This window comes from Zalophus californianus, chromosome 9 (genome assembly GCF_009762305.2).
Source record: "Zalophus californianus isolate mZalCal1 chromosome 9, mZalCal1.pri.v2, whole genome shotgun sequence".
NCBI classification, from domain to species: Eukaryota; Metazoa; Chordata; class Mammalia; order Carnivora; family Otariidae; genus Zalophus; species Zalophus californianus.
Genome location: NC_045603.1, coordinates 70,325,991 through 70,348,940, shown reverse-complemented (window position 1 = coordinate 70,348,940; position 22,950 = coordinate 70,325,991). Strand labels below are relative to the sequence as shown.

Here is a 22,950-nt window from a genome sequence, read left to right as displayed (position 1 = left end):
TGCAACACCTTCAAGCGGGCCCAGCACCAGCCAGCTGGGGTTCCTCTCTGGCACCAGATCCCAGGTGCCCTTCTCTGCCCACACCCTATGCTTGCCTGGTGGGGAAGGTGGGGAAGGCTTCTGAAGCCAGAATAGGGTCAGCTTCCAGTAGATGGGAAAGTATGTGTGTGTTGTGTGTTGTGGAGGGTTGGGGGAGGGGAAAGAGAAAATGCAGTTCAATAGCACTGTAGCTTTCCAGGCTGGGTATCTGTTTTGTGCTCAAGCTTTTGATTTCCTCCCCTCTCCTTTTCTAGATAGGACTGAACATTAGCAACCTGAGGGCTCCTGCCGGCATGCCCTCCCACCACAGCCTGACACCACCATAGTGGGTGGTGGTCTGTGAACACTGCAGGGCTTACTCGTTCGAGAGGTGAACGCTGTGTGAGAATCACATTTTCTTTACCATATAGGAGCAGCCTGCCCCTGCCCCCACCCCCACCCCGAGAGTCCAAGAGGAGAGACGGAGTTTCCTCAGCATCTCCTCATCCCCTGGGATGGCTTAACCTCTGCAAGGCCTATGGCCTCCATGGCCTGCCTTTGTCCTGAGGTGGGGATGTTGAATGAAGGGGAGAAATCCTGCCCACACCTTGGTAAGCTGGGGTTAGGGGTACAGAACTAGCCCTGCTTTGGCAGAAATTTCCTATTTTTTTAAACTTTGTATTCTACTTCTGTAAAGCAGAATCTTAGCGTATTATATTGGATGTAGGTTAAAATATATTTCAGGTTTATCAAATACTTCGTAAGATTCTGAAAAACACCATGTATTGTTATTTCACTACCTGAACAAGGTTAGAACCACCTTTGTAGTGTCTTTTGAGTCATACTTTCACATATAATAAGCCAATGGAGATTGTATTCTCCTTTTACAGTCAGGAGCAGGAGAAGTTATAACTTGCCTAAGGTCATATAGCTGGAAGTGGCAGAGCCAGAGTTTTACCCAAATCTTTCAATTCTAAAGTCAGTGTTCTTAGACGAAGTGAAAAGTTTGGTGGTCATTCAGAACTAGGTTAAAATCCTGACTCCCGCACACACTGGCTGTTTGATGTATGTGCAGTTAATGTCTAATGTAACTGAATGGCTACTATAAAAATAACTCTACCGAAAGCTTTTGAGAATGTTCAAATCCTAGTTCAGTAGATTTTTCTTGTTTTTCATTTTATCCTCAGTTGCTACTACCTTCCATATTGGCTCCTAGGACTTCTGTTTTGGAGCTATTTTATGAGCTTCACCAGGGGTAGTTACGAGGTAAGCGGCACATAGGGCTGCAGCCCTCATGGCCACAGTGTGGCCTAGGGCTCAGCTTTTCGGCTGCTATATCCCTGGACCCATGGTGGAGTTTGAGAAGAGCCATTTAAGTGGCATGAACTTGGTAATTCAACTCTCCCTTTCTAGGAACCAAGATTAATTAAACAGAGTTAACACCTTTTCAGCTTTGCTTACAACATGTTTAGAGATTCAAGAATAAGATTACTACCAGTAGCAGCCCTCAAAGATGTAGAAAAAAAATCTCATCCTTCTGATAATTGGAGAGAAATAACACGAGGGAGGAAAATATCTTGCCTCCCAACTGTCTACTTGATGAAGACAAAGCCAATTTGAAGTATATGCCCTGGTAGGGAAGTAAGCATCCTCAGACTTTTTCCCCATGATTTGGTTTAGCCCATGCCCACTGAGAGTCCAAAGCATTAATAGAATAATAAAAAATTAATAGACAAAAGCCCCAACCCTTTAAAATTCCCTACTCCCGTGAGTTCCCAGTTCCCTCTTTGGAAGGATCATCCTTTCAGGGATCATCATACCAAGTATGTTGGTAAATGAAAAGAGTCAAAAAAGGGAAAAACACTTTATGCTGAAAGACTCTTCTGACCTATAAATTCAGTTCAGTCTCCACAGAATACTGAAGCTGGAAGGAAACCTCTGAGACAGTCCTGCAACTTCTCATTTTACAGAAGTAGAAACTGGGTCGGAGCACTTAACCTGCGTGAGTTAATGAGAGAGGCGGGTCTCCTAACGCAGATCTCCTGAATCCCGGCATCCAGTGGGCTTGGCACCACTCTGCAAGATCAGCTTTGTGTTGATGTGTATTAGATTAGTAACCGTCTTTTACCAAGGTCAGTTGCTTGGTTCATTTATCTAAGGAACACTAAAACAGGCATGACCATTTAAGAGAACTGGTTTCAGATTCTTAACGGTTGTTTGGAATCAAATGTTTTCAGAGAATGGGCTGCAAGTTACATTTAAATTGGCATCACAGCACCTTGTGCACACAGAGCAGTAAATAAATGTGCCATTTCCTTTGCAAAAAGAAAAGCTGAGGCTAAAATTGATGCCTCAGATGGGAATACTTGACCAACTAGCTGGTTCTGTTCAAAAACAATCAGCCCTCATCCTGTGGCCAAGTCTGTATTTATCCAATCTTTTTGTTCCATATGTCCTTACCATTCTGTGAAAGCTACTATTAAACTTTATTCCCCCGGTGAAGTTTGATTCTGTGACCTTGGCAAAATGTGAGCTCAGAGGTGCAAAATTCAGTTGCTCCTGCTCACGTCTCCTTGGCCCAGTTTACCTGGGAACCTTCCTAATGTGTTCGCAGAAAGCCCATGTGACTGTAAGGAGCATGCCTCCCATTGTCAGATAGCTCCAGAGAATGGCTAGCAAATGGAACCAGGCAATACACAATGTTCTCATTTGACTAATTAAAAGGATTTTTATCGTAACTGTTATCAGCATTGATGAGGCTCTTAGAATTTTTTTAATCTGTTTTCCTCCTTTGTGCATCAGAAAAGGTCACAATTATTTCTGTAAACAGTAATTGTGCCTCTCCTCATTAGCTCTGAGGGATAGGGGCATCACCTTCAGGCTCCAGAATATATAACTCATGCATTGGAGATTTGCTGACGGCAGGCTCACTGGTTCAAAGTGTTTCAGAAATGTTTGAATTAGTTGGTAACATTTAAAAGCCAGGAGATTTGGCAAAAGTTTAAATTCCTGGTTTCTAAAAATGTGAAGGGAGGTCTAAGCAACACTGGTTCTCTCCATGACAGTAGTCAAGCGCCCATTAGAAAAGAGAAGCTCGAGAAACCAAAGTATGCCCATGCTGTGTTAATAATACCTGTGCTAAAATCCTCTGGGCACTCAATACTTTCAGGACCCATCACCCAAGAACCAAATGGAGCAGGGAAGCATGCCATACCTGGAAAGCTAGCAGACTTGGGTGCCCTTCTAAAGATGGCCCACGATTTGGATCTAAAGTAAGAGGGTTAGAAAGCAAATGATACCTCCTTTTACTTCTGGTGCTTTTTATTTAACTCAAGAACTAGAAGGCAGAGCATAAAGTATAGCAAATGCATACACAAAATGAATTATGTTCTTTTAATGGGGGCTGAAAGGAGTCCCCGTTGACATTTTATCAGTGCCCCTTCATGGGCTGTAAGCAAAATGTTCTCCAGTTTGCTCTGAAGTGCAGAAAAACACAAGTAGCGTTCTGCCTCACACATGTAGAGGTTAGAGACAGTGTTTTAACATTGGATATTTATCTTGGGACCTGACCAGATACTTTGCACTCTCGTTAACTGAATCTGTGAATACCTGTTAGTGACTGCATGCTTACTGTTCTCACCTAATTCTTGACAGAAGTGCAAGGCAGTGGTTTCTGCGCAGCTAGTCCTTTCTTTGCTACTAAGACTCAGAAGCTTTAAAGGTTACGTTATCATCATGAGTAAATATTTCTGCATTTCCTTAAGCCTTTAGCATAATCTATATAACCCTTACATAAGGAAATGAAAAGATGAATAGGGAGACTGTTGCCAGAAGCAAAAGGAACTAATCTTTTGACAATGACTTAAAAACTACCAAGGACGGTGACTTCCGCTTCCACCACCATTTCTCCAGGCTGTGTATTACTGTTTACTATTTATGATTCATCTTGTATAAGCAACATCTCACCAAACACATCAGTCTTTTCAAAAGGATAACCACTGTTTGTGGCATAGGTTCTGAGAAGTTCTTTAAAAGGGAGATATCTGCTAGCATGTTCTGTGAGATTGTAATGGAACAAGCACTCTCCTACATTGTTAGTGTAAATGTTAATCAGGCAGATTACTTTTGGAGGAAAATTGGTGATATCCATCCAAATTTTAAATACGTAACTTCTGTCCCAGGAATGATGCTGCTCAGAATTTATGTGCAGATGTGCCAGTGCAGGATAAGGTATCTATGCGGAGTTCAAGTCCATCACTAAGGTGCTGGTTAAGTCAGTTACAGTGTATTTACTATGCCATCATTGAAAAACTGAGGTAGACCTATTTGTGCTAACATGGAATGTCCACATATAAAGTGAAAAAAGCAAATCTAAGCCTGTATACTTTGCTACCATTTTAAAAGAGATATTTATTTATATATAGTGCTTTGAACATCTGAAGGACACACTAGAAATGACTAATAGTGGTTATTTCTGGAAAGGGATGTGAGGGACTAGGGATGAAGAGTGGAAAGGAGACACTCCACTGTCTCTGAGTTTTTCTTTTTTTTTTTTTTTTAACCAGATGCACGCATTTCCTTTTCACTGCTATGTTTTTCAAAATGAACCAGACCAGGGAAATAATGATATATTGTGGAGTAAGGCGCTCTCCCCGCGCCCCGGTTGTGTGCTTCTCCAGGAGCACAGCTACAAAGCCTTGCCCTAGTCAGGGATGGGTGTAGGGGATGCTAGACCGCTGGCTTACCTATTGGATTCATATCCCCCTCCCCCGAGGCCTAACAGCTTTTCCCCATTCCAGTAAAGATGGACAAGTCTGTCTCTGTGCCTCAGGTCCTGTTTCACACCTATTAGTAGGGGCAGGGGATAGATATGCAGGAGTCAGCCACGGCCTGTTAATGGTAGAAGAAAGGCAAAAGAAATCATGCCAGAGCAGAGGAGCAAAATGGAAGTTACCTGGATATGTTTGCAAAGATCTGTTCAGAAAAGGTAGTTTGTTATTTATTAAGCATTTATTAAATAACTTCCTCAAGGTCCAAGATACCACTAGGACCTCAGTTAGGACTGAATCATATGTGCAAGAATGGCACATAACAAAGTATCAGCTCATCAGTTCAACTCCAAGATAATTTGCCCTTGAAATAGAACCTCATAAACTTGAAGCAGTCAGTGGCACGGCATTCTCTGAAGATTTTAAAAGAAAAACATAACCCGAAGGCCCAGTTTTCAAAAATTGCTGTTCAAGGCCAACAAATTAGCTGGAAGGGAGGGGATAAAAAGGGACAGCCTCTCTTCAAAGAATAAATCTACAGAATCCTCCGCCCTCCACAGCAGATCCTTGTAGTTTTGTCTCTTCCCAGGAAATAATCACCACTTTGTTGAAAATGGGAAAGGCACCCCCTACCATCCCCAAAGGGGAAAAAAAACATTCACCCAAACAACTTCTACTTGTTTTTACCGTATATTCCAGGGATATGTATGGGTTTGTTTTTACATTTATACAGTTTACATTGCTTGACCCATAAATAGCACTCGTAAGATTAAGAGGGCCATAGTTTTAAAGAGTATTTACATAGCCCCACCATGCATACAGAGCCTTTTTAATATTGAAAAATCAGAAAATTTAAACTCTCCATCACTAGGCAATATAAATTTGACCATCTAAGCTTATAAACCCTGACTAAAATACAAGCAATCATTTCATCCATAAATGCTGTTTCTGGTTCCCCAACAAAACTAGCACTGCAGTGTAACAAACGTCTTGCAATTCAGGGATATAAAAATATCAGCTTTAAAATCTGAACTGTACATATGTACATTAATATTTGCACCGTTAAATTAGGAATACACTTAAGTCTATGGAATACTACATTATAAATAGCAATGTCTTTTTCAATCTGTAGCTGGAGCTAATACAATGCACTGTTTACCTGGCTAACTGAAAGGGGACGAGGTGGTCTCGCACGATGGGATGCACAGAACTGGCTGGGTCAGTGTGACTACGTGCATGCCGCACAACAAGACAGACTGATCAGGACCTGGGCCAACCTGGTGTAGACAAACGACAAACACTATCGCTTTACAAAGGTGGCGGAAGTTCTCCATTGTCTAAAATCAACACCCCCGTCCAATCACCTCGTGACAGTTTCTTGAGGATTCTCTTGAGGATTGGAGACCAAAGCCGCTACACAGAGCTGTAATGCACCTGGCAGGCACAACATGTCACATCAAACTGGCACCATCCAAGGAGGGCAAACTGGAGAAATCACACCTTCCCAATGTTAATCTGACACTGTAAACAGCAGCAGGGGTCTCATTTACATGGGCAAAGCACTTTAAACTATTTTAGCAACTTTCCTACGGAAGAAAAAAGATATGCTTCAAGATGGTTAATGGCAAAGTTTAAACATGATCTCCACAGCTACTAGATTAAGAAATAATACAGTTTTTGCCCTTGGGTCCCTTTTTCTTCTTGGATTTAGTTGTCCTCTGACCAAACTGAGGACTGGGGAGTACAGAAGTTGGGCTCGAAAGGTCATCTGTGTAGTAGGCGTATCTCTGGGGCCGGGGTTGAGGAATTGGTTGTCCAAGAAAATATCCTTCTTCTTCGGAGTCAGAGGAGGAGGAGGTGGAGGAACACCAAGAATCATCGTCCTCACCGTAGAGTCCTAGAAACCTAGGCCCTCCCGGGTTCTGCAGAGCGTAATCGGAGGTGGCATGGGCATACCGTCTGTACAGATCAGCATTCTGGATGTATGCTTGGATCTCCCGGGCACTTTTATTCTGTATAAATTTCTCGTAGTTATCAGGGGTGTAAAGCCGCAGCCTATCCTTGGGAGAGTATTTTCTTTCTGCAACAAGATTCAGAGCATTGTCAGAGCGGGACTTCCTACTTCTCCTGCGGCGATGGTGATGAGACCTGGATCCCCTCTCTTCGAAATGGTAGACCCGTCTTCGAGTCCTCTCACTCATCGGAGGCTGCCGGATTTCAATGTTGTCATAGTTTCCGTTGTCGATGACATCATCCGAAAACTTGACCTGCTGTGGTCTGGACTGAGACTTGGATCTTCGAAGCACAGGCAGATGCACCGGTTTCTCCTCAGGCCTGATTTTTTCTGGACACAACTCTGAACTTAGACTCTTCAAGGACTCTGCACTCCTGTGCAGCATGGAAGAGTTCAAAGTCCCCATATTGCTCATTTTCTCACAATCCTCTCCCTCCATCTCCTCAAAGTTTTGCAGGGAATACAACGAGGGTCTCGGCTTGCTTTCTCCATCCACTGAAGCCCCTAGGAGAAAAGCCAAGCCAAGATGTGATCTTCTGACAATTATTACAAACAAGCCACTGAAAGGAAGCATTTCAAAGAAAATTCTCCCAAATTTCAATATTTGATTAACACCCACTAGGTAAGGCCAACATGCATATATACTTAATTGAGAAGGTTTGACCTTTATTGATACAAGGGGCACAGTCTCTTTACAAGCCCAGCTCTTTTGGAGCCAGACGTTAGTGACAGCACATGTCATGAGCAGCAAAAATTTTAAGCTCTTCATAAAAGTCTCCTCATTAGTTTATGTAGAACATGACACGTAGAAGCTTCTGCCTCTCAATACATGTAAGCCAGACTACTTCACTTGAACATCTCTCAAATCGATCCCTTCCTTTGCCTCCACATGGCCACCCCACCATTATGGTCCTTTTATACCTAGATTAGTGGTCAGCACACCACAGCAAGGGCCACGTCCGGCCCACAGCCTATTTGTGGGTAAAGTCTCACTGGAACACAGCCACACCTACTCGCTTACACGCCGTCTACCGCTGCTTTCTGCAGTGACAGAGCTGAGGGGCTGCAACAGACTGTGTGGTCCAGCAAGTACCACCTAGCCCTTTACAAGAAGTCTGCCAAGCCCAGACCTGGATCATCATGACCATCCAGTCTTCCTCCTTCACCTATATGAACTATGCCACTTACAGATTAATCTTACTTTAATAAAGCTTTTCTCAAAATGGATACTGCTCTCCTTTTTTAACAAGGCCCAGGCAAGTGAAATGAATATAGCCCAGCCGACAGCAAGTGACCAGGGCATGGTGCAGACTATCGTCAGCTGGAGACTACTTAACTTCCTACTTTCTAGAGGGAGCCTGTTTCTCAGCCTGTTATTGTCAAGGAATGTTCACCCCTAACACTTTATACCAAATGATTTCTGCCTTTGACACTAAATGTTAAAACACCTACCACAGGCCCTAGCCAACAGGATATGCTTAATTTAGTCCCACCCACATTCCTTAACTCCCCTTTGTTGTAGGCCTCATCTTTGACAAGTCCAACAGAAACCAGGAGGATAGCTGTCTTATTCCTCCCTGCCACAGTTATTCCTGACACAAGGCAGCCACTAAAGCCTTTCCTGTATTACAGTAACATAGCCTTTATGAGAGGACGGAATGTCATTAGCTTGACTATAAAACTAGCCACAGCCTTTGCTAGCTATAGGCCAGTAATATTTCTATATTCAAAGACTTAAGGCAAATGTGATAGGAAGGGTGGATTCTAGGCTCAGTCTTGCCTTTATTATTTTTATTATTATTATTTTTAATTTTATTTATTTGAGAGAATGAGAGAGAGAGAGAGAGAGTTGGGTCAGAGGGAGAAGCAGACTCCCTGCTGAGGGAGCCCGATGTGGGACTCGATCCCAGGACTCCAGGATCATGACCTGAGCCGAAGGCAGTTGCTTAACCAACTGAGCCACCCAGGCGCCCTTTATTATTATTTTTAATTATGTCAGTCTTGCCTTTAAAAATGTATGTGGTAGGGGGTGGGAGGGATGGGGTGGCTGGGTGATAGACATTGGGGAGGGTATGTCCTATGGTGAGCGCTGTGAATTGTATAAGACTGTTGAATCACAGACCTGTACCTCTGAAACAAATACATATGTTAAAAAAAAAAAAAAAGAACAGTAGGAAGGGAAAAATGAAGGGGGGGAATCAGAGGGGGAGACGAACCATGAGAGACTACGGACTCTGAGAAACAAACTGAGGGTTCTAGAGGGGAGGGGGTGGGGGGATGGGTCAGCCTGGTGATGGGTATTAAAGAGGGCACGTTCTGCATGGAGCACTGGGTGTTATATGCAAACAATGAATCATGGAACACTACATCAAAAACTAATGATGTAATGTATGGTGATTAACATAATAAAATTTAAAAATAACATGTCAAGTTAGGCACTTAGCCTCTTGATAACTGTAAAACACAGGAGGTAATATCTACAGCTCAGGATCATTTTGTGGATAAAACGTAGATAGCTGATATGAATATGCTTTGGAAACAAAGTGAAATTTTATTATCTGGGTAAAAAAACCATTCAGCTATTTTTGAGCTGTTGCCACAGGGCAATTAAGGAAAACATAAAAGATGCTAGGAGCTTATAAAGTACACAGGCTGATTTTAGTATCTTGAAATTCATATAGCACAATCCAAAGAGTACAGATCTTTCAGACAAGACGCAGACTCCATTATCCAAATAAATCCATTTCCTCCGGTTTCAAATGCAGATAATGCCTACTCAAAAAGCTTGTATTAAAATGTATACAGATGCACACATGTATGCATACGTTTGTTAGTGTTTGGCATTTAATGTAAACTCCTCCCTTCCCTTGGTCTGCAGTTTTAAATAATGTGGCCCCTACTGCTGAACCTAGTTTGTCGAATAAATTTTTTAGTGGCTCTTTTTCTAAATACCCCATAATCCCTAGATTACGTACCTGTGATATTAGATAAAGCCAAAGAATCCATAGAATCTCGAACACTTTGCTCTGGTTTCAAGTCTGACAAACACTCCAGGGAATCTTCATACCACTGTGTTTGATCATGGTTATATCCTGCAGCCCCGTGGTCCAGATCTAACTCCTGGAGCCTTCTACTGCTTGCAGGGCCTGGGTGGCTGCCATAAGCAGAATCACCCAGTCCATCTTGGGACTGTGCCCAATACATATCAGATTGGTATTTTTTACTTGCAAGGCTCTGGTTATTTTGCTTTAACTCGGTCTTATTTTTAACCATATTATCAGATATCCAATGCTCACTGGCTCGAATATCTATCTCATTGGGCTGCTGCTGAAAGAGGCTTTTATCACCAAACTTGAGGAGGAGCTGCGTCATATAATCTTCATGCTCGGCCCATTCTTCAGGCTCTTCTGGGGTTTCGTGCTCCACCCTGCCTTTCCAAAATTCTTCATTGACAAAACTTGCTCCCTGCCTGGAGAGACTCAGATCATCCAACTTCCGAGAAAGGGTGTCATCAGCATTGCCTGACAGGCCAGGAAACTTGTAGTTCAGAGCAGGGGACAAGAGAAGAGACTGTCTACACTGATCGGCTGACCGACTGCTTTTGCCCATCCGGACACTTCTTCTAGAGTCTCTGGATCGAGCGGACTGAAACGCAGAGTCGGAAGAATCAGACGCATGGACGTCTTCACCAAGGCTGCATGTTTTTGAGCAATAAATCTGGCCTTGTTTGGGAAGGAAGGGACACCCCAACAAAGAAGCTTTACACTGGGCACAAGAAAAGCAGGCTTCTGTGGCATGCCAGTGCTGCCCATCGTACGTCATCTGGGCATGGTCAACCCCTGTTTTGGAAAAGAACAGAGGAGGAGGTTACAGTTCGATCTTGAAATGAAGGAAGAAGAAACGGACGAGACTATTTGTATGAGGGAACTCTAAGGGTGATGGAAATGTTCTGTATCCTGAAAGGATTGTGGGTCACACAGGTACAGTTAATTCTCTTTATTTACAAATTCCGTATTTTTGGATTTGCCTATTTGCTAAAATTTATTTGTAACCCCGAAATCAACACTTGCAGAGCTTCAAGGAATTTTCAGGCACGTGCAGAATGACAAAAAGTTTGAGCCAGCTAATCTGCATGTTCTCAAGAAGCTTAGCTCAAACAAAGCAATGCCTTGTCTTTTGTCTCAGCTCTTTAAACAACTGACATAGCCTGGGTCTGTTTTCTCTTTCTTCTATTTTCTACTATCATGTTTTCTTCATTTGTGTGCTTTTTGTTAATTCTGCTGTTTAAAATGGTCCCGAAGCATAGTGCTGAAGTGCTGTATAATGTTCCTAAGCCCAAAAAGGCTGGGCTGTGCCTTCCAGAGAATATATGTGTCCTAGGGAAGCTTCATTCAGGCATGAGCTATAGTGCTGTTGGCTAGTTCAGTATTAATGAATCAGTATATATTAAATAAGGTGCCTTCAAACAAAAACATACAGGAAACAAGATTATGTGTTGATCAGCTGATGAAAATGTGATCAGAGGCTTGGAGGAACCCAACCCTGTATTTCCCCCAGGAGCAATGGTTCCGTACTCAATAATTCAGGCAACCTTACAGAACACAACTATTACAAATAATGAGAACTGACTATTCGTGAAAGCACAACACAGAAAAACATTTAAGATCTGTACATTTCACTGTATGTTAAGTTACAGCAAAAAAAAAAAAGACTAGCCATTCACAGACAGACTGTTGGGCATGTGACAGAGCAGATAGGCTGGCCGTGGACTCACCGATATGCTCCCCACAGGCTTCACAGTACTCCGCGTACAGGGACTCAAAACAGCTGCAGCAGAACGGGCGGCCATCCTTCATGATGTACCTCTGTCCTCCCAGGGCTGTCTCACACTCAAGGCAGCAGAAGTGCTTCATGTGCCAGTGGCGACCCTCGGCTTCTGTGCACTCATCAGCAAAAATGATCTTTAAAAGGAAACAGGATGAAAGAAGATCTTAGCGAGCTATTCTAAAAGCCAGGCAACTGCAGGCTTTCTGGGCAACTGACAGACGGTGGCAAAGAGCCACTTAGCTAACCTTATTTCTTACAGCCTCAAGCTTAAATCTAACTCGATTTAGATACAAAGCAAGAGCAGAAATTGAAAATGTTGAAAAAGAGAAACTTAGTGCCTGCTTAAACTTTAAAGAAACAAACACATGCAGATTTCTACACTGGAAAGAATTCATTTGGTCATATTTTTGCTCCCCAGCCACACTTCGTTGGCATAATCTGGCAAAGAATACATTAACATTGAAATAATTTAGTGGTCTGTGTTTTAACAGAAAACTCATTTAAAAAGTCTGCAGAATCACCAGTTACAGCTATCCAGATGCTGCCTTGTGTGAACAGCACTTGTAGATACTGCTTCATTTGACCCGGTGGATATCTCCAGATTAAAGACTGGTTTTTATAATTTTGGTTTCAAAAAAAATTTAAGATTTATTTGAGAGAGAGAGAGAACATAAGCATGGGAGGGGAGAGACAGAGGGAGAGGGAGAGTTTTTTTAATTTTATTTATTTATTATGTCAGAAAGAGGGAGAGCACAAGCAGGGGGAGTAGTAGGCTCCCCGCTGAGCAAGGAGCCCCATGTGGGACTCAATCCCAGGACCCTGGGATCATGACCGGAGCTGAAGGCAGATGCTGAACGACTGAGCCACACAAGCGTCCCAAGAGAGCCTTAAGCAGACTCCACAGGGAGCCCAATGCAGGGATCGATCTCATGACCCTGACCATCATGACCAGAGCTGAAACCAAGAGTCAGACGCTTAACTGAGCCACCCAGGCGCCTCTCAAAAAATTTTCAAATAGCACATTACTGAAAAAAAAACTTTAAAAAATAAATGTATAAAAGTAAACACTGAAAGTTTACTGTCACTGATTAAAGGAGACTGAGGAGATATAAAGAATAAATGCAATGAGGTATGCTGGATTGGATCTTGGACTAGAAAAATCAGAAAAACTGGAAATCTAAATAAAGTCTGTAGTTTAGTTAATAGTGTTAGACCAATGTTAATTTCTTAGTTTTGATGCATACACCGTCGCTATGTAAGATGTTAACAGTAGGGGAAGCTGAAGGGAGGGTCTACAGAACTCTATCATCTCTCCAACTCTTCTGTAAATTTAAAATTACTTTAAAATAAAAGGCTTAAAAAAATTCCTTTCACACCACCATCCCTTCCCCACATGCCCCAAGGGTAACCACTGTTAACTCAGTGTATGTCTTTCCATACTATTTCTGTGTGTACACAGATATGTATAGAACTTTAACTTATTCTCCCTTTATGTAACAAAAAGATTATCTACCACGTACTCTACTTGCAACTTGTTTTTTCCCCCCTCTCACAATCCATCAAGGACATCCTACTTATCAATGCACAAAGACACCTGCTACCTTCTCTCTATTAGCTACATATTATTCCGCTATATGAATGTATAGGGTTATCTTAAACAGCAAAAGCAGGAGATATTTTATTTTGCTTAGATGTGAACAGTGGAATATTGGCTGACTAGAAGCTTATTTTTCCCATTGTTAAGGGATAAACTTTTTTACCTCATCACATGCTGAACACCGTGGTTTCAGTAGTTCAGCATGGTGCCTGCCACAGTGAATTTTTCCATCCTGATAAAAATAGATGAGGTCGACCAGCAGCTCGTTACAGGTGAAGCAGACAAAACAGGAAGGGTGCCAACACACTCCAGGGCCCGCGCGGGAGGCAAACACTGCAATTTCACCTCCATTTATCTTCAACCCACACTAAAAACAAAAGGATTTGAAATTGGGATGATCCTTCTTTGATGACTGGGTTCTCAGCCTTTCCCACTTTACACCAAATCCCATTTTGTCAAGAAAGCTTTCCTTTTTGCCCCCTCCTGTTAGTAATTACATAGCTCTTTAATGCTGGACTATTTCTGATTCTTAACCGGAATGAACATGCCTCAGGTATACTGCCACGCTGCTAGACTGTTTCGAAGAATGGTTTCACCCAACTCCCCCTAAGAGTCATTTTCCTGAGCCAGCCTCCTATTGGATACATTTCCTGCTCTGAGCCAGTACAGATCTGAATGTCTTCGTTCTGTTTCTGCAGTTTTGAACACTAGGTGCACCCCTGCACTTCCCTTCATGCCAAGATCCTAGAAAAGGCAGCATTTCACCCGACGTTTACCTAAGGGCAGCCGGACGCCCCCCCCCCACCCCGCCCCATCATACAGACACAGTAGCAGAGCTATAAATGTGAATACCCCCTTAATAAAAAGCTAGGCTGCCTTTTATTTGGGGGAGGTTTTGGGGGCCCACACCTGTGCTAGCCTGTCACCTACCCCCAAGCTCACTCCGTCCCCATCACTACCACGAGCTACTCAGCCTGGGAAGGGCTACCTGCTCGCACACGGCATGCATCACTGCTCGGGACAAAAGCTTGATCGCTCCTCTTCCAAGTGCTTCTTTCTTCCGCTGGGCACTGAACACCTGCAGTTCTTTCTTCTCCTCTTCGCTCAGAGACTGGCAGTACCGCACCTTCAGAGACAGGAAAACAGACGCACCACACTGGAGAGCACAGTCTCCCTCACCACTTCTTCATTCCCAGAGTTCGAGTTTCAGGAAAGGGCAAGTTTAACTGCCCTCTCCCGGGAATCCCCAATTTAAAAATGGCACTATACCTTTCAAATGACACCCAACCTTGCAGCCTCTCTAGCAAAAGGGAAATGCAATTTGAAGGAACTTTCTTTTTTAAAAAAATAGGGAAGGTTTAAACTTTTTTCAGAGACGCTAAAAAAAAATGTTAAGACACTAACCTTCCTACAAAAGGTTGAAACTTGTTACTTGGCACACTCACTCTACATTCTACAGGCACCCGACTGCAGGCCTGAACTATCAGAAAGCAAGGACTCTGGATGAAGGGGCAGGGAAATCTCAAGAGTTGGTAGGCTCCTGATAAGTGGTGGGTGGCTGCAAACACTATAAAAACCAACTTGTTAAGTTTATTGCACGGACACCCTTTTCTCTCTTTAAGAATGGAAAGCTGCAGCCTCCAGCCAAATTTTAACTGAAGAAAGGCCAAAGAGCCCTAGCCAATGAAGAGGTAGGGTTCACGAGGCATCTCAACGTTTAGGGTGTATTTTCTTTTTTTTTAATTAGCCTCCTTCCTGTTATTTTACCTCATTATCATGTGGTGGCAACTGGTACAATAGCTGTTTAATTCGATGTTTCTCTCCAGGGCTGTTAACATAAGGAACCTTTTCCTCTGGTAAGCAAGCGAAATAGAGCTGGATCTGAGTAAGATGGAAAGAAGGACGTCAGCATACAGGAAGTGAACATCTTCGCTTATATTCCATCTTTTTAAAAAGTAACCTTTCCCTTTAGGTGCAGGGCTTGGCCTCCTGCAGCTGATGAGAAGACCAGCTGAGCCAAGGCAGCAGAACTGCAAGCCTTCAGACAGCGAGCAGCCGGCTGCTCAACTGCTCTTCGGGAATGTAATTTGTAGCGACAATTAGGAGCATCGTAAATTATGCACCATAAAAGGTGCACCTTTAATGCTACCACTCCTCAGCTGCTCTCCCTAGGTTCAGCCAAGGAGTAGTGCTGGGGGGCACCGCCAATGACCACACAGGCTGTGGGACGGCGCCCCGAACCCCACCACTCCACAAGCACGCTGCCTCTGCCCGCCGGAGGTTACACGTTACAAACACAAGAGCTGGTTTGTTAAGCTCTGTCAACGCTCCCTTATCAGGGTCTCTCAAGCATCAGCTTTCTTTGCTTCCATGGGTGTTATTTTCTAAATACCTGGAGTCCATTTCCCCAAGGAAACTGGAGGGGAGCCAAACAGAGCCATACTTGGTCACTCTGAGAGGACTCGATTTTTGTTTGGGGTTTCTTCTGTCGTATTCAAAGGAATAGTCCTTGGTGAGTGCTGCTGACTACGCTGCAGCGCCGAGAAAGAATGAAAGCGACTCCAGGGGAGAGGAGATGGGGGAATCGGGGCCCTGTCTGCTTCAGTAGCTTAGTTTCACACAAAACCTACCCAACCCAAAGCTGAAAGAAGGGGTTTTCTCCTAGCGAGCAACTTGTCAAAATACTGCTTTCCTAACGCGGGTGCCAGGCCGCGGCCCTCTCTCCCCATTGTATCGGCCACAGAAGCCCTTCCAGGTAGAAGTGCTTACTGAGGAACAGCCATGTGTGTGCAGGACAGGCCCTGCGTGACTCGGGAGCCCCTGTTCTCAGAAGAGTTCCCCACCGTAACTCAGAAGCAATGGCACACCCGACTGGCACCTGTTACTTCAAACTATGGCTTTACCCTGACACGAATGTCTGTCACCAGCAATGTTTAGTAAGCTCATCATTATAAGGATATTGGGAAAATAAAAATATGCATATACGTAAAATAACAATACAGACAATGCACAAAATTAGCTTCCCCCTCCCCCCTAATCCACACTGTGGGGACAGGTTCTTTTATGTGTAAGGTTATCAAAGGTCAAATGTCTAAGCAGTAACACTTCAGATGGTTTCTTACAACTCTGTATTTCTTCTTTTCCAAAGCAAAAGCATTGCTGAGAACTGGCATGGAAACGTTCCTCTTTCCTTTTATTACCTTTTTATTGTTACTGTTATTTCAAAGGTTAAATTCCTCTCACTCTCCCAAGAGACTTGTCAGATATCCACATAACAAATGCATAAACAGTGCTCTGGATGTCATTCATGAGAGCAAAAATAGCATCACTGTAGGACTTCTGGATCCAGAAGTACAAAAGGATTGAAAACTTTCATCGAGAAATTAAGGATGACCTTAAAAGGCAAAAATTTACACTATCCAAAGAGTGAGGACCGAGAAGGGTAGCAGGTCAGTGTGGTGGAAATGGTCTATAAATTTTTTATTATTTATTTTTAGCAATTCTTTTTTTTTAAGATTTTATTTATTTATTTATTTGACAGAGAGAGACACAACGAGAGAGGGAACACAAGCAGGGGGAGTGGGAGAGGGAGAAGCAGGCTTCCTGCTGAGCAGGGAGCCCGATGTGGGGCTCGATCCCAGGACCCTGGGATCATGACCTGAGCCAAAGGCAGACGCTTAACAACTGAGCCACCCTGGCGCCCCTATTTTTAGCAATTCTTAAGAAATCTTAAATCCCCTGGAAAAACAGCACACACACAGGGCGATGAGGTTCCCACCTGCTCCGGTCGAAGGCCTGGGGGCACCCAGGCATACTCTTCCAACGCGCAGCCTGAGTCGTCATCTGACGTGGAGCTCCTCTGGCACCCAAAGGCAAGTTTGCTCATTTTGGGCTCCATCTCCAAAGGCATAGTAAGAAAGTGAAAAGGCCGGTTTCTCAGTCACAGGACATCAACAATGGCTGCTGTGGACAATATAGGCGGAAAAAAAAATTAAAACCCCAAGGCACTATTCTTACCCTCCAAGAACTTTCACTGAATGTTGTTTACACACAGCTGGGCCTAGAGAAAGTAACCAAATTACTGGCGTCACCACCCCCAACCAACCCCCAGGCCTGCTGACACTTAAAATCTAGGGCCCCACAATTTGGAAACAGCCCCCTTCACGACTCAGCATTTCAGAAAATGCTCCCCAAACTAGCTTGGTCCAGTTGCCTTTAAAAAGTGCCTCTAATGCACTATTCGTTAGAAAGGTTCTCAAGAAAACGGCTCCGTTGACTTTCTAACTTTCCCACAGAGGAAATCCTTGTGAAGTCCTAGGAGTCAAAGAGAGAAGGTGAGGGCCCGCGCCTCCACCTGCCTCACCCTCGGCTGTGGGCCATGAAAAACGGCTCCAGAGACCCCACCTTGCTGGCTGGGTTTCTAGTCCGTTTTCCCAAGAGGCGCTGCTGTGTGTGCCGACTGGGTCCACGGGGCCAAACCGCTTGGGTTTCGGGGTTCTAATCAAGTTCTGGGAGACAGCAAACTTTGTTTACTCACTGAGTGGAAAGAGCAGTTCAATCCTTACATAGCACATTCAATCCAAAGCCTTCACCATCAATGCGCTACAGTCGGCCAGACAGTTCATTAATGAGTTCCTTCAACAGAAAGCAACTGAATCCGAGCACGACGCAAAAACAGAACCCAGCTAGGTGACTATTAGTGTTGAACTGCATTACTAACAGGCATTCACTGAAAAGTTACACAGTACCTACTATGTGTGTGACATGCTAGCAGCCAGCTACCGGGCAAAGTAAATCCAGATGAAGAGTCTTCCTCGGACGGAAGGACTGTAAAAGGGGTCAACACAACGTGGAGTCCCTGCCCTAGAGCCCAGGAACTTTGTTATGGTCACTGAAGTTCCTTCTTAAGTGTCTTCTGATTCTTAAACATCCTCCCTCAGCTCCAGGTACTAAGAAAAAAAAGATACAAGACTTTCAGAACCAGCTTTCAGAGCGCAGCTTTTTATATCTGCTCCTTTCCCTTCATGAAAAAAAAAGAAAGGAAAATATATGTGATTAGCCTGACCGCAATTTAAAGAAAACAAGTCTCTGGGAAGTTAAGTGACTTGCCCAAGGTCACACAGCTAAAAGCCAGAGTGCAGTCACACGACACGATGGACTCATCAGACTTCCAAACGTTGTTCTGCCTTAAAAAATTCTCTCGCTTGCTGAAACAAGTAGGAAAGGAAACCTAACACGTTTCAGCCTGAGACTGTCCTTTTTCAGCCACGATGTCAAACGCAACTCTAAATACTTACAGTATCAGGAAGTGTTACCTATCACAACCTGATTATTAAAACGTATGGTTCTCCTTTTATAAATCAAAGGACATAAATTAAAATTGTAACAGTCAACAAATGGAAGGCCAAACGCCCAATGCCTACAATCTTTACTGGAAGAAGGAGTGATGCCACACGGTAGGTAGGTATGATTCCAACTAATAAATTTAACTTTCCTTCACCCTGAACAAAAAGTAAAGATGACCTCATTTCCTCCACTATCATCGGGAGGTTATGACCTTTCAAAGGAGTCATCATTTCACACAGGTGCAATTCATTCCCATCTTGACTTAAGAAAGGCTCTCTAAACAGGCACATTCCTTAGTCCTCAGTAAAAAAGGATGTGTTAATGAAAGTCAGAAAATTTCTTGGATCTAGTCTTTCCCTTTTGTTTTGGAAAAAGCAACTCCCACATGTCAAAGGAAGAGAACTAGAGTTTAAGAATTTAATTAGTAACTCAAAAACCCCACCAGTGGGGGGGGGGGGGGGCGGAAGGCGGGCTCCAATGCAATTTTAACCTGAATCATGAAATAGGTGTATTTGGCCCTTGCCAAACCTGGCTGAGGAAGGAGACATGACAGTACCCGCTCTGCAGAAACTTACAAAGAATAGATATTAAATAGAGCCTAAAAATGAAATGTCCTATCCTATAAAACAAGAGAAAACACCACAAATTAAGACAAATCATGGATTTTCCAAACTAGCACAGAGGCAGACTACCAAAGATCTGAATCACTTTTACAGCTGTAATCCTTGATTAGCCTTTTGCAAAAAAAAAAAAATTTTACAATTACTATCCCAATCAAGGTAAATCAACATGAGCACTAAATGACACAATCCCCCCTCCTCCCCATCATCTAGAGGTGCTGGCCACGCCTCAGGCCTACCACTCCCACATACTCGTTCCAGCCTTTCCACACTCTACACGGAGGACTGTGTCCACCAACAACATGAAGGGTCCAACTGGAGGAACGTGAGGGACTGAGTCCTTGTTACCCCAGGCAAGGCTTCCGGTTTCATCTGCTGGCACTCTGACAGCTGCCTTGTGCCTCTGTGCCCAGCCTGGCATGATTCGTGTTATGACATTTAATCCCCATATCAAGGGGCCCACAGAGGGTGTATCTTGACTCACAGAGGAGGAAACTGAGCCTCAGAACGATCTGCCACAGGACAACTGTCCTAAGGTCAGTAAGTTAACAAGCAGTGGCCTTGGAACTGGGCCTGTGATCTTAAACCCCGGGCACCCCTCATTGCCTCCTAGAGGTGGAACCCGACTGTGCCAGTTCTGCTTTCTCTGGCCGACTAGTCATACTCCTGCGCCACAGCCGTGAAAAAGGACGGACCGCAGGGAGACCAGCCGCTTTGCCCAAGCAGACGCTTCGAGGAGAGCACCCAGGCAAAAAGGATTATAAAACTTCAACGGCCTCATGAGCTGTTGATTCAGAATTTGTTCTCTGGAGAAGGCCTCTTTTTGCTTTCTATCAGGAGATAATAACTTAAAATGACACAACATTCCATTCATTAGCAAGGTCTCAGAGATGACAAAAAATAAACATTAAAAAAAATAAAAGTGACATAGCATGACCTCCACTTGCCAGGTTGTAGGAAGAGACCCTACATTACCACTAGCTACTTTCTCTTTACTTGATAACACACACACTTGAATATAGACTTTTCTTTTTTAAAAATTACCTCTGTCAGGAGACCCTTAGATTCTTAAGTATATCTTTGTCTCATACTGGGTCACAGGAAAGCAGTTGACTGCTGAGCATGGTTCCTGCACTTCTAAAATGTTAAAGTAATAGAAATGATAAATCTGACTTCACCTCTATCTCTTACTGTAAGCATTTACATTACTCTATGGTATCTGCTTTGACAACACAAAGAAAGAGGGGAGCCTGGACATTCCTTATGCTTTGGGTCATGATGTAGCAGCTTCCTGATGACACGTGAATGTGGTTATGTCTCATCTGCCAAAATACCACCTTTTAGACTAAACACAAAACCACGCGTGAATCACGTGGAACACGCGAATTGAACAGAAAAATTGAATCGAGCAGAAAAATTTCATTAATTTCATTTCCAGGTGTTGTCGCTTTAGGTTGGTCATGTGAAACAGGCACACAAATCACATCTACAAATGAACTGCATTATAATAGGAATAGAGCTATTCACAGCTGGGGTTAGGAGAGAGAAACTTTCTCAAGATTTTTTTTGCAGAACCACACTTAGATGCACAAGAGCGGCCCTGTCCTATGCCCTGTCCTTTATTAGTTTTGTATTTTACTTATTTTTGTAAATTTTTATTTTGATGTAATTTCAAACATCAGAAACGACGGAAGAGTAAGGAACTCCTATGTCGCCTGTACCCAGGTTCATCGTCTGCATTTTGCTTCATTCGTTTTATCATCCTCCCCCTCGTTATCAAACACCACAACACACTTTCCTGGGGACCATTTGGGAATGCGTATTTTTTACATTCTCTTACCTAACCACAGCTAAATTAAACATGATATATTTTTTAAATGTTTACTTAAAAAAACTATGCGGGGCGCCTGGGTGGCTCAGCTGTCAAGCGTCTGCCTTCAGCTCAGGTCATGATCCCAGGGTCCTGGGATCGAGCCCCGCATCAGGCTCCCTGCTCGGCGGGAAGCCTGCTTCTCCCTCTCCCACTCCCCCTGCTTGTGTTCCTGCTCTTGCCGTCTCTCTCTCTAATAACTAATATCTTAAAAAAAAAAAAAAAAGAAAAAAACTATGGGCAAGACGCCATGTTAGATGCTTGAGATAAATAGAATAAAAAGGCAAAATAGCTTAGTATTCTGTGATTATTAGGAGGCAGGTTTATTGTACTGGTCTTGAAATGCTGTATTTAACCGAATGAACTTAATCATATGTGAATGACAATTATGCATTAACCAGTTCTGTGCTAGGTTTGCCCCTGTCGGGGAAATGAATCAGTAGAGGCCCCACCTCTCCAATGTCTTTTTATAATTCTGGATGTAAAGAAGTTTCATCATGCAGGGAAAAAAGTGAAACAGTTTTCAGGAATGGGTTCGTTCAGGTTTCAAACAGAGTCTGACCCTTAAGGAAACGTGTAAAGGAACGTTTAAGAGCTACCAGCTCTGTCAAAGATGCCTTCCGGGTCAGCACAGCAAGCAGGTACCTGAATCCAATGAGAGCAGGTTAGGACGTATTCACAGATACTACTTTGAAGGGAAAACTAAAAGCCAATTAGAAGAATCAAGGAGAGAAATGAATGACAAACAGAAGAAAAGGGCATGGACATAAGGGAGGGGGAGAAAGAAGCCTGAGGTTGGGCAGAGAGAAATGAGATATTTTTTTCTTAGAAAGACAAGGATTATCATGGGGGTGCCCATGCAAGCCACGCAACAGACGGTGGAAGAGTTTCATTTCCCTCCTTTATCCCTTTTCTCTCTTCTTCCTTCAAAATCGTTAACTAGCTGCTTCTCACCATGTAAAAAGACTCAAAGACAAACAGCTCGCAGGTGTAGGACTTCTCAATCATCATATAATTGTCAAGAGAACATCTGACCCAAGGGATAGAGCAATACTTAGGGAACAGAATCTGGGGCTTCAGCACTCAGTAAACTCAGCCCTGGAGCCTTCATACCTCTCACAAGTCACTGAACATCATGGGGCCTTATTCTTTACGGCAGCTATTTTCCTTCCAAAGATGCTCTAAGTATGGGAAAGTTTTGAAGAAGAAAGGAACTGCATGAATATAAAGAATTACAGTTACTATCAACATGTGTCAACTGGCGTCGCTATTCCCACTGTTAATTAGTGGAAAGATTTCCTTGAAGCTGACCAGCAACATCCAGAATAAGAACAACTTGTTAATACAATAAAACTGAAGGTTGACATGTAAATTTCATCATCTTTTTGAGTTCAGGAGGTTCTCTAACCTTTTGAAGGGCAAAGAATTTTGACAAACTATTAGCCTCCATTCCCAGCTCCCTTAGAATCAGCTTCTAACCAGTACCTACATAAAATCTCCAATACCAGTTCATACGCACGCGTGCAGGCACACGCCCTCCATTACGTTCATACGCACACGTGCAGGCACACGCCCACACAGAGAGCACAGCCGGGTATTTCCAGGTGTCTCAGGTAGAGCAACAATTGTGATAAACCAATACACGACTGGCTGTAAGTTGGCCCTTGTTCCCCAAATAAGAGTATGGCCTCATTCATCCAACACCGTGATGTAAAGAGGGGTTCCTCAGGAAATTTACTTTCCAGATTCATTTACTCCATCCATTCATTCATCCCTATATTTAAAGGCCATTGCTGAATGATTCAAGGAAATAACAGAAAGAGGCAACTGGTTTTATTCAATTAAAGGCTAAAACTTAAAAAAAAAAATGTATCCACCAGGACAAGAGT

General features: G+C 43.4%; 1 protein-coding gene across 7 annotated transcripts in view; it reads right to left on the bottom strand.

Annotated features, from left to right (window-relative positions):
• Positions 1 to 3,394: 3,394 nt before the first annotated feature.
• PRICKLE1 (prickle planar cell polarity protein 1) overlaps positions 3,395 to 22,950 on the bottom strand; it is a 110,407-nt gene continuing 90,851 nt past the window's right edge. For 4 of the 7 annotated variants that reach the window (XM_027595019.2, XM_027595020.2, XM_027595022.2 and 1 more), the window contains exons 2-8: positions 17,004 to 17,188; positions 14,993 to 15,106; positions 14,214 to 14,351; positions 13,389 to 13,592; positions 11,576 to 11,762; positions 9,777 to 10,640; positions 3,395 to 7,305 (exon numbers count right to left, since the gene is read on the bottom strand). In XM_027595019.2, the coding sequence (XP_027450820.1) occupies positions 6,446 to 7,305; positions 9,777 to 10,640; positions 11,576 to 11,762; positions 13,389 to 13,592; positions 14,214 to 14,351; positions 14,993 to 15,106; positions 17,004 to 17,135 (2,499 nt within the window). In that variant the 5' untranslated portion in view covers positions 17,136 to 17,188 and the 3' untranslated portion in view covers positions 3,395 to 6,445. Of the gene's footprint in view, positions 7,306 to 9,776; positions 10,641 to 11,575; positions 11,763 to 13,388; positions 13,593 to 14,213; positions 14,352 to 14,992; positions 15,107 to 17,003; positions 17,189 to 17,973; positions 18,175 to 22,950 lie in introns of all 7 variants that reach the window. The other 3 variants (XM_027595023.2, XM_027595024.2, XM_027595025.2) reach the window with 3 other exon arrangements.